The 12,732-nt window shown below is 36.8% G+C and overlaps 1 protein-coding gene across 1 annotated transcript; it reads left to right on the forward strand.

Annotated features, from left to right (window-relative positions):
* The first annotated feature begins 904 nt into the window (after nucleotides 1-904).
* LOC110580995 (barrier-to-autointegration factor-like) lies at nucleotides 905-1,183 on the forward strand. The gene has a single exon (XM_044914930.1). The coding sequence runs from the start codon at nucleotides 914-916 to the stop codon at nucleotides 1,181-1,183; it is 270 nt and encodes an 89-aa protein (XP_044770865.1). The 5' UTR covers nucleotides 905-913.
* Nucleotides 1,184-12,732: the final 11,549 nt, after the last annotated feature.

Genomic DNA, 12,732 nt, shown 5'->3' on the forward strand with positions numbered 1-12,732 from the left:
CTCTGTTCAGTCTTAGACTGTCATTTAACATCAGTGTACAGTCGAAGGGAAATCAGAAATTGAACATTAGAGATTTAGAATTAGAAGTTATTACTAGTGAGTTGACATAGATTTATAATCCCTACTTTTTTTCTTTGCTTCAGTTTTATAGTTTCTGTGTGTAGATTGCCACTCAGAATGGCTCCTGGTTTATTCTTGTTCCCCTTTTCACTGAAGTTCTTACTGACCATTTTATTTATACTACAATGTATAACATATTTATTTTTACATATTTACAGTAAAGCCTGTTATTCATTGCTTTCATATGCTAATTATAATTGATCATAATAAAGCTGATTCTAGCCATGGCTATTGCAGTGTGACCTCTTGAGATTATGCCCTGATTATCTTGATGCAACGGAGTAATTACATTTGCCACTCATTTCCTGACTGTATCTAAAAATGAGTTATTTTTATACAGATCTGATCTTATCCATTGTATGTAGAATTTACCAGTTTATTCTTCAGAGAGCAACTTACTTACAATTCTGGAAGAATTCTAGGGAAGCCTTACTTACAAAGAGCTTTTCCCACTATTATTTCAATAATATGGGGTTGGAGTGAAGGGCAAAAAGAACCACTTTACTAATGCTTTTGATTGTCAGAATAGAGGGTGTGCTTGAACTGAAGTGCAAGGGAGAATTGGTGACATTAGTTACTGCTGGGACTTTAACCTCCACCTTACATTTTATGAATGTGATTCAGATCCTATTTTCTTTAATTTTCCATAAAGCACCACTAAATCAAGATTGTGGGGTAATAGAGTTTGTATAAGATTTGTGTTTAAGGAGTGATATGAAAATGAAGAGGCGAGCTGGGTGGTGGGAGGAGCTGTTAAAGGAAGGAGCCGGAGCTGTCGATTAAGCTGATCAAGATGACAACCTCCCAAAAGCACCGAGACTTCGTGGCAGAGCCCATGGGGGAAAAGCCAGTGGGGAGCCTGGCCGGGATTGGTGAAGTCTTGGGCAAGAAGCTGGAGGGAAGGGGCTTTGACAAGGCCTGTGTGGTCCTTGGCCAGTTTCTGGTGCTAAAGAAAGATGAAGATCTCTTCCGGGAATGGCTGAAGGACACATGTGGTGCCAATGCCAAGCAGTCCAGGGACTGCTTCGGGTGCCTTCGAGAGTGGTATGACGCCTTCTTGTGAGTCTCTCTTGGGGAGCCCCCAGTCCCTAGCCCCAGTATTGAGTCTCCAGAGTTTGCAGCCGCATGGGGACTCCTCCCCTGTCCTCTACAAAGGAAGACATTGCTGTTGTTGTACTCACTTCTGATGTACTTCAAGGTCTTTGGGAGTTCTCTCCCCTCACCATTTCAACTTTTTTGAAATTCTCGCTCTTGCATGCATCTCCCTTCTTGCCCTGCCAGTTTCGTGTCAACAATTACCAGCTTTTCTGAGTGGATTCCTGGCCCTTCCTTCACCCCCTGCCCCCACTGGTCTGTTTTATGCTATTTGGTTCCTTTTTTGGTAGAATAGTCACTGTCCTTGTGAAGTTTTTTAAATCAATAAAGTCAGTGACCTTCAAAAAAAAAAAAAATGAAGAGGCATCTAGCTGACTTCAAATGAATGGACAGAATTGTGAAAAATAAGATTGTTGCTTTAAGCCACTAAGTTTTGGGGTGGTTTATTATTCAGCAATGTATACCTGGAACACCTTTGAATTATATTAGTTTTGAATCAGATTCTGCAAAATAATGAAACATACTCAATCACATTGCTGTCTCTAAAAAGATTGACAGTTATAAAGTGAGAATAGATTAATTTTATCATTAGTAAATAAAATGCAAAATAAGTGTTTATTTTTTATACAATTTCTTATTCTTGCGTAGTAGGCATATTATATTACATCATAGGTGTGTGGTTCTTAAATATTTGATATTAAGTGTGCATATACAATTTTTCCAATTATTTATTTATTTAGAGAGTATGAGCAGGGGGAGGGGCAGAAGGAAAGGGAGAGAGAATCTCAAGCAGACTTCACGATGAGTGCACAGAGCCCAATGTGGGGCTTGATCTCATGACCCTGAGATCATGACCTGAGCTGAAATCAAGAGTCAGATGCTTATCCCCCTGAGCACTCCTTTTTTTCAAATACTAAGTACGACCAAACAAAAATTGTTTTCAGACCAGTGTTCTAGAAAGTGGATTTTAAAATGTTGATTAAAGTTTAGGTAATTGTTCTCTTTGAGGTAAAAGAAAAATAGAGACTACAGACAAAACTATTTGAAGAAAGTGTTTTTATGTTGGTTTATTAAGCAGATATATTTAAGGCTATGAGTGAAATATACTTAGAATTTTAGGCCCTATATTCATCTTTATGGTTGCTATTAAAAACAAACATATAAACAAATAAATCTACCAACACTTAAAGCCCTTTTAGTCAACCTGCCACTTAGTAAATGGAATAGGAGGCAGTAGCAGTGGAATCTTTAGTACCAGGGAAAATACTTCTGCCCATCGGAGCGAAAATGATCAGCCTGGATGAGTTCTCTGAAGGTGGGAATCTGCTGACACATGACAACTCTTCAGGGTTTGTTAATGTTAATTTTGTCTTGATGATAATACTGAAACATAAATTAAGTTTTGTCTTTGCCAATATAGAAATCATCCATGGTACCTACTTTGTCAAAGATGAATTCAGTGACTCAAGGATGGAAGAAATAATGTAGTAATCCAACTGTATTAAGCCAAATGTTCAGTATAAATATTTGATTAATCACATTCTCTCTACAAAATGAAATGCTCTACATCAGTTAAAATTGTTGCAAACGAAACTATATAATAAAGAACCAGTATTTTACTGTGGTGCATATTGTTGGTCTATTTATACCTTCTTCCTTAGAAACAAAACTTTGATGTTATTTAGAGAGTCACTTTCTTTCATGCAGCCCAGGTACCTTGTGACCTTTCAGCTCTGTGAGTGGAAACTGGTTAGTCCAAGGCAATCAAAACGTCATCCTAGTGGTTGGTTTAGGAATAGGCACAAATTGCATGTTTGCCAGTGAATCACCTCTCCTTGTTCTCCGATGAATCAGGAAGCTAATCTCCCTCTCCCAAAGAATAGGAACAGAGAAATATGTAGTCCTGCCTGCTACTGATGGTCATTCTATCACTATGAGGGGGAACTAGCTTTAGGATGACTGGAACACCATGGATAGAAGAGTAGGGCAACGGAAAGAATCTGGTTTCTTATGGGTATTGTTGAGCCACTGAATCAACTATTCCTGAAGCATATTCTACTCTGACTTTTTAATAATTAAAGGTAATAAATTTCCTAATTAAGTCTGATTAAATCTTGACTGATATAAAACAGTATATTATTTTTAGTGACCAAACTTTATTGAGATGCAATAGTCTAAAGGAAGAAGCTAACATTTTTAGAGCATGGTTCAGTGATTTTTGTTTGTTTCAGATTCCATTTGAGTGGAATCATATAGTATTTGCCTTTCTCAGTCTGATTTATTTCACTTAGCATAATACCTTCTAGGTTCATCCATGTTGCCTCAAATGGCATGAACTCATTTTTTATGGCTGTATAATTTTCCTGTGTGTGTGTGTACACACCACATTTTCCTTGTTCATTTGCCTATTGATGGACACTTGGGCTGCTTCCATAATTTGGCTATTGTAAATGATGCTGCAGTAAACATAGGGGTACATATATCCCTTCAAATCAGTATTTTGTTTTCTTTGGCTAAATACCCAGTAGTGGAATTACTGGATCATGTGGTATATCTATTTTTAATTTTTTGAGGAACTGCCATACTTTTTTCCACAGTGTCTGTAGCAATTTACATTTCCACCAATAGTGTACAAGGGTTCCCTTTTCTCCACATCCTCGCAAACACGTTATTTCTTGTCTCTTTGATTCTAGCCATTCTGATAGGTGTAAGGTGGTATCTCATTGTGGTTTTGATTTGCGTTTCACTGATAATTAGTAGTGTTGAACATCTTTTGATGTGTCTGTTGGCCAAGGGAAATTAGTTTTCAATAAAAATATATAAAAATACATAATTTTTGTTCCTGCATTTGTGAAAAAAATTCTTTAAATGGATCTGAAGTTTTTATCAGAATTTCAAACGGGTTAGTGACCTAGAAGAGTTTCATTATTTATCTGGGTTGATTTCAGTTTCCCAACATGTTAGTTTCACTACTATAGTCTTCTTATAAGGGCTAAAGAAAAACAAAATCATTTAAGGTTACCCAAATAAACCATTCCACTTCTAGTAATGGAGAATTATTTTGTTGTAGACCAACCCTTGTAACAACAACAACAACAACAACTAGCCAGAGAAAGTTGGCTTCAAAGCATTGGGGAGCTATCATGGCACTGAAGACTTGAGGCACATAACCTGTCTGGATCCATGAACAATGATCAGCCATTCTTCCCCAAATTTCTTGGAATCAGGTAATCCCCAGCATCTTGACATAATCCCAAAGGGTCATCCCAAGAATGACTTACAGGAAATTTCTTATCTCCCAGTGGTAATAAGAAACAACAATAATAATCTCATAAACTGAAAATAATGAGATGCTATATATCTTGTACATGTGAGTCTGTATACCAAAAATATCCTCTACACAGTTGTTTGGGAGAATATCTAAGTATCTCTTAGAAGGTAATGCTTGCCACCAACTATTGATTTAATTGTCTTTAAGTTCTTAAACAAGAGAATCAAACTGGGTCTACTTAGTTAAATCATGGACAATAATTTTCAAAAGGGCAACCCAGTGCTGCTTTCTTGAAAAGGGATTTGGTTCAAATTGCTGATTCACTTCTGATGTCCCCTTTAAAAGAGTTCAAGCTGAAAAAACAATATGTACTTTGACTCTAATAGTATGTGATTTTATTTTTAATCTGTGTAAGTTATTATCTTTTCCATTGCTAGTTTTTGCTTTACTCCCTTATTAGACTGAAATAAGCTGCATTTATCTGTACATCTGACCTGAACCTACCACAAGTCTGCTTTTGATCCAATCTCCCTTTCTCCCTATCAATTTTTGTCTGATATTTCATTTTGATGTACTACTCCTTTTTGCTTTTGCTTCTACCATCTTAGCACTCTATTCAAAGCTTGCTACTGTAATCTAGAAATGTATACAGGACAAAGGAATAGAGCACAGGTTTGCCAATGGTCAAGAGCAAAAAGTGACTTGGGAAGCATACATTGGAGATGGGAAAAGAAGAAAATAGGTCTTTAAATTGATTTTCATATATATATATATATAGTTTACAAGAACTGTTTTCTTTGGACCATCAAGTGAGTTAGTCGTTGGGTTTATGTTTCTTTATCTCTGAGGGGAACTGGAAGCAGATGGAGATGTTTTATAACCACTTCTCCTTTTCCCCTTATGACTTGTTGTATCTCTAACCAACACCAGGGAAAATTTTCTAGGGTTCTCAATATCTATTTTATCATTAGCTATAACTATTCCATCACTTTAAAAGCTTGTTAAGTTCAATATGCACCTATCCATAGCAGGGTTTTTTTGTTTGTTTGCTTGTTTGTTTTCGTATTCAAGATTGCTCACTTGAGAATGTGGAGATATTCATGATATTAATAAAGAGAAAGATCTCCATTCTAGAGACTGTATGTTATGAAGGATCCCCAAGCCCTTGAGTAATTATAAGGAATTAATGAAGCCTGTCTTTGATGTCACACCCCTTTCAAGCTCCCCCTTTCCTAATCAGGGAGATAATAAAAGATTACTAAACTATGCCCAATATTGGTCTTGATGCAATAAGAATGTTTCATTGCTTTTGCAGATAGAGTCCAGAATCTTCCATTTTGCAATCATATTCCTGAACAATGTCTGTGGACCTTTATGTAATTTCTATATTACCCTTATTATTGAAGCCGTATCTAGTCAGTCAAGACTTCTGCTTACTTCCTAAGACACTGTTCAATACATGGATTAAGCTTTCCCTAAAATCCAACATAAAGGTTGACTTGTGAGTACTTAAGACCTACAAATAAATTTCTCTTAGGGCATATGAAATTTTTTATTTTGCATGCCAGAATAACTAGGAATCAGAGAGAGAAATTTTATGTCAGGAATTGAACACACGATCTGAATGCTCTTGTCAAAGTTAGAATGGACAGTTTTGGATATGTGTCTCAATTTCCTCTTTTTTAAATTTTTTAAAAAAGATTTTATTTATTTATTTGACAGAGAGAGACACCGGGAGAGAAGGAACAGAAGCAGGGACAGAGGGAGAGGGAGAAGCAGGCTCCTTGTTGAGTAGGGAGCCTGACGCAGGGCTTGATCCCAGGACCCTGGGATCATGACCTGAGCCGAAGGCAGACGCTTAATGACTGAGCCACCCGGGTGCCCCCCAATTTCCTCTTTTATTTTTCCCAGTATTTTTAAATCACTAGAAACTTTAGTCCAAACCACAGCTTCCCCTTCAAGGTATGGTTTATGTATCTTAGCCTTATAGGAGTGTTTAGCAGTTTGTCTTTGATCTTTTTGAATGAAGCAGAGCTCTAGTTGACATCTTCTGAGAAAGAGTCTGAGACACCTTCTGAGTACAGGGAGCCCACATAATGGTATGAGAAGGGCAACCTTAAGGAAGAGGTGAGCATTCCTTTTCTCAGTTACAGAGAAGAAGGTAGAAGTGTATGATGAGATGATAAAAGTCACCTGGAGAGAAGGGGTAGACAACAGATTGATGGGAAAAAGATTGGACACCACAATAAGAGTCATGGGAAGCTGAAAGAAAGAATAATTCCTCAGAGCCAGAAGCACTTGAAAGAGTAAAAAACCAAATATTAATACAGTGATATAGGAAGAGGGAGACAAAGTGATGTTTTTGGCAAAACAGGGACTTAATGCATTAATATATTATTTAAGAAGAAAGAATAAGGAAATGGAAATTACAGGTGTCTGAGGGTGAGTTTTGCCCAGATTGTTTAGGACTATAGAGGCAGCACCTGTTTATTTATTCTGAGGGAGTTTCTAAGCTCTCCTCTTGTTTTAGGTTTTTAATTACTCAGATTCTTCATCTGGTTTCTTCATTGCTCTAAGCTTCTTAGGAATTTTCACTTCCTGGTCCCCTGATAACTGCATTTTCCTTGCTGATCTGACAGAGAAATCAGTATGGCGGTCCCAAGTGAGATCCTGGTATGTTGCTATGATTTCCATAGCACTCCTCTGTGCTTGTTTCATTGCGAGCTGTGTGGGTAAAGTTCTTCATTGGGTGTCATATCTCTTGATTCCTTTTCCTATCATGTTCTATTAAGATTTCCTAGGATATGTTCTCTTTTACCCCATTAATATGTTAGCTCTGACTTGGAATATACCATTTTTGATTTTTCCTCCTCCTCCTGTCCCTCCTCTTTTTCCATCTTTTGATAATTGACTCTGCTTCCAGATTTACTCCACCTGGTTTTATTAGCACTTTCCCCATCATGACCTCACATATGAATGTGTGTTAGTTGTAGACACCCTCTAAGACACTGTCTTCTGCTACTGGGTTCCCTAGTGATCACGTGTTCTGCAGGCACAAAAACCCTATTTTGAGAGTGCAACTATAATTACTTTTATAATCATAATAGAGATTAGGTTCTTTGATTTTCATGTGGGAGTGTTTCCCAGTATGAGAAGAAAAAGTTTTCAAATGAAATATTGAAGATATAAGGGAATAAAATATTTTTTCCCTATTCAATTACCCCCAAATAAATACTTCAAGTTCATTTTGTGAGAAGTTACAAAGATCTTTTTGCTCTTTAAGCTACAGGTTGGTTTTCTATTTGCTGATAAGGTGATTAAAAATAGTATCAAATAGTCTGGGAGGGAGTGAAAGTGACTTCCTATGTCAAATGGGCCATGTTTGAAGTTCCTTCTGAGATTTAAATCAATCTCAAAGTCTTTTTTTTTCCCACACAGTCTTTATTAAAACACAATTATCACCTAAGTTAAAGCCTGCTTTACTTTTCACGGCCAAGTGCAAAAGAGAAGGAGGCTTAGGAATAGTTATTTCATTAAAAGGAAGCAGATATTGAGGACTCCAAGATAGAAAGTTTTGACAGTACTGAGCTTCATTAGTAGAAGGACAAGAAAGAGTAAGTGAAGAATTATGGCAGCACCTGAGAGAGAACAGGTCTTGCTTAAAGTGCACACCCTTGAACATAAAAGTTAATGTTTATCTGAGATATTTAAAATGTCTAAATGTTTAAAGGTTCCTCTTGGTAGTTATTTACCCTATATGTTTATCTGTAGCTATCAACAGTCAGAAATTTTGGAAAATATCAAAATGATCTGCAAGCTTGCTTCAGAATTATTAAAATTAAGGAGAAACAGACAGCCAGTGAGTCAACAAATATCTATTGATTACTTCGTGAGCATCACTGTTCTAGGTGTTTGAGATTGATTGACGTGGAAAACAGATAAAATCTGCCCTGGAATATAGAACTTAAATTTCAATGGGGAAAGATAAATGTTACGGGCATGTAAGCGAACATGATTAATGAATACAAATAGGTAATAATTCAGCATGGTCTTTATTGAGCTTGCCTAGAGAGAAGAGTTGGTGGTGGTTGGAAGCAAGCCAGCTTGGTACAGATATATAAAGCATGAGGCTCTATAGTAAAAAAACCCAAAAACATGAATACTAATCCTTCTTCCTTCACAGTGACTTATCATTTTACATATGGCAAAACTGACAAAAGGCTGTCTGAACTACATACATAATATTAACCGGCTTCAGTGAAGGGACAAGCATGGCAGGTAAGGTGTTGCAATGCCTAACCAGACTTCCCCTTTTCTCAGAGAGAGGACAGGGTTGAGCTCAACATTGGTTTATTCTTTTTTTTTTTAAAATAAAATCTCTGCTTTAAGATATTTCTACACTTACATGTTCATATCAGACTCTAGATTCACCCTCAAAACAATTTTTCCTCCAGACTTCTTGATCTCAATAAACATACACCATGAAATTTGCTCAAGACAACACTAGAAGTTATTCATAACAGTTATTAATTTCTTTTTTTTAGAAGTTTTATTTATTTATTTGAGAGAGAGCATTACTGGGGGGCGAGGGGCAGAGGGAGAGGGAGAAGCAGACTCCCCGCTGAGCTGGGACCCCTATGTGGGGCTTGGTCCCAGGAACCTGGGATCATGATGTGAGCTGAAGGCAGACGGCTTAGCTGACTGAGCCATCCAGGCACCCCTATTCATAACAGTTCTTGTTTCACATTAATGTTCATCCTTATCAAGTGGATAAAATCCTCTTTTTGATAGCTAAAGTTCTCAATAATAGCCTTCTCCATTCCAAGAATCAGCTTTATTACTGGTCAGCTTGGATCTTGGAACATGGCTCAGGATGAGACTGCCCTCACTCTAAAATATAGTCCTGGTAACTTCATATGTGAAGAGTTAGTGACAGTTGAATTCAGAATCATTGCCTGCCTCACACTATACCTAGTGAAAAAAGCTAAAGAAAGGCCAAGTGCATGTTGGTAGTAGTCTTTACGGCCTTACTCCTTCCAAGAAAAAAAATCCAAATAGATTTCAGACTCTTGCTTCTTTAAGAACTAAATAATCTGATCCCCTGCTTCTATGCAGAAACCTTTAAGGCGTAAAGAGGGCAGATGTTTCTTTGTATTTCTGTGAGATGTTGGAATTTTCCCTTTTTTGGTATTTGACAAGAATATTGTGTATGGGGTGGTGAGGGATGATTTTCTTTCTCTCCCTGACCTCTGGTTCTCTTGTCACATTGGGATTCTTTTGTCAAACAATTGTGGAGCTGGCCCTTCTGGAGAGGAAAACATAATTCTATCAGGATAGTCTTCCTCCCACCCTTTGTAGGCACTCCCACAACTGGAGTTTTATTTTTATTTATTTTTTTAAGATTTTATTTGTTTATTTGACAGAGAGATAGAGAGCACAAGTAGGCAGAGAGGCAGGCAGAGGGAGAGGGAGAAGCAGGCTTCCCGCTGAGCAGGGAGCCCGACGCGGGGCTCGATCCCAGGACCCTGGGATCATGACCTGAGCCGAAGGCAGCCACTTAACCGACTGAGCCACCCAGGTGCCCCACAACTGGAGTTTTAAAGAATGCCTCTTGGAAGCAGCAATGGACGCTTTAGCCTTTGCTTTTGGAATGCTCTGAAATGAATGAGGCAGAGATGGATATTGATTAAATTAATGCCACATTTGTGTGGCATAAGAGACTGCAAATTTACTCCTTAAGTATATCCAACCTAATATTATTTATGTCCAATGAGGCCGTTCAATGCAACTAATTCAAATTACATGAGTCAAGTTTACATGATAAAATTATTTTATTTTTTTTAAAGATTTTATTTATTTATTTCAGAGAGAGAGAATGAGAGAGAGCACATGAGAGGGGGGAGGGGCAGAGGGAGAAGCAGACTCCCTGCCGAGCAGGGAGCCCGATGCGGGACTCGATCCCGGGACTCCAGGATCATGACCTGAGCCGAAGGCAGTCGCTTAACCAACTGAGCCACCCAGGCGCCCATGATAAAATTATTTTATATAATAACATGTCAGCAAGTAAAAGTGCTCAAATTTCAACAGTATCTTCTCAAATTCTTGTTACAATGAAAAGGAAAAATAAAAGTCTAAACACAAAATTTCCACTTAGATTATAGTTAAAAAATAATTGATAGCCACGATGTATCTTCTCCAATTTGTTTCCCACAGTCTCAGTCAGAGTGTTGAGATGTTCAGATGTCTGGATAAAGTCCGTTTCTTCAGTAGGCCTGTGCTCTACCTAGACCAATGGTTTTCAAACTGTTTTGCTTGCCAATCCCCAATAAGAATTTTGAAAGACAATGTGCCTCCTTATAACATTTATTTGGACATCTGAAGTTTTTCATCACATTCATGTTGTAGGAACAAAAGCCTTTGTTATAAAGGCTTTAAGTTATGAAATATTATAAATATTGACATTTAAAAAACTCTTACATCTCTTCTTAAAGTCTATCTTCTAGTATTTAAATACTATTACAGAAGTGTTATCCCTACTACCATCATTCATAAAAATATGAACATGTATTCTTTAACAGTTGGATGTTTTACATTATTCTTTTTTAAATTTTTATTTTATTTATTTTTTTTAAGATTTTTTTTTAAGATTTTTTTAATTTATTCATTTGAGAGAGCAAGAGCGAGCGAGAGAGAGAGAGAGCGCGTGCACAAGCAGGGGGAGTGGCAGGCAGAGGGAGAGGGAGAAGCAGGCTCCCCGCTGAGCAGGGAGCCTGATGCTGGGCTCCATCCCAAGACCTGGTGATCATGACCTGAGCCGAAGGCAGACTGAGCCACCCAGGTGCCCCTTATTTTATTTTATTTTTGATGTAGTGTTCAACATTATTCTTTTTCTCCCTTCAACTATATCATACTTTATATCATACTTCTTCAGTTTTCTAAAATATGTAATATATGTCCAATGTTTTTATTTCCTGGGGAGTATTAGACTTTACATGTTATAAAATTTCTTCTGGATTGACTTATAATTACAATTGTGAGGTTATAATATTCAAAACATCACATCTTTATTACAAATTTTGATAAATTATTACCAATAAAGTAAAACTGTTAGAAACTCATCTTTTCATGAGATGAATGGGACTTTACAAAATGCAATCAGATGTATCCTAATATTACTACAATGAGAATTCAACATCAATTCTATTCCTATTTTTTAATTTAGTGACACGTACTGATAAATCTTACTGATATAAATAAGTAGATAGGAATAGAAGGTGATTTGTTAGACTATCACGTTTTTGAACTTTTTCAGAGTTATTTGCCAAAAATCATACAGTATTCTGTTATCAAAAATTATTTGTAATGATGTGTTAATGGAGAATTTGATTAGATTATTCTTCAGTGTTATTGAAGGTAAAGAATAACAAATAGAATAATTTGCAAATGGTTTTTTATTTCTCAGTCAGTAGTCATTTGTTTTCTCAATTTTGAGGAGGTACAGTAAAAAAGGTTTCGGTAAGTTTTATCAAATGACTATTAATTACCCTTGTGTTTTTTTTTTTTTTAAGATTTTATTTATTTATTTGAGAGAGAGAATGAGATAGAGAGAGCATGAGAGGGGGGAGGGTCAGAGGGAGAAGTAGACTCCCTGCTGAGCAGGGAGCCCGATGCGGGACTCGATCCCGGGACTCCAGGATCATGACCTGAGCCGAAGGCAGTCGCTTAACCAACTGAGCCACCCAGGCGCCCCTAATTACCCTTGTTTTTTAATGCTTACAAAGTACCTTGATGAGCCCATTCTCAGAACAATTGGGAAAATAAAATATTAATGTGAGTGTACCTTTTTGACAAGTGCTTCTATTCATCACAGCTTTCAATATTTTTGTCAACCTCAGAGCTGGAGATTTAGCATATTCATCATATGAAAAATATCTGCAGTACATAATTTGACAAAGACAATCCCCACCACCAAAATGGTTCATCAAATTCGACTTTTTAAATTAAAATGATTTAATGATTTGAGGAGTTTTATGAAAAGCAATCTTTAATAATGAACAGAATACATAATTGAGATAGACTTCTAAAAGCAGCTAATATTAAAATGAAACAGATATGGTCTATCTATTTTATTCAACTCATAATGTTATAAAAGATAAAAAAGTCTACACATTGTTTCTCATCACTTAATATGTAATGATATAACAACATAAAAAATAAATAAAGTAGACCTACATACAATAACACAG

This window comes from Neomonachus schauinslandi, chromosome 5 (genome assembly GCF_002201575.2).
Source record: "Neomonachus schauinslandi chromosome 5, ASM220157v2, whole genome shotgun sequence".
Lineage (NCBI taxonomy): Eukaryota > Metazoa > Chordata > Mammalia > Carnivora > Phocidae > Neomonachus > Neomonachus schauinslandi.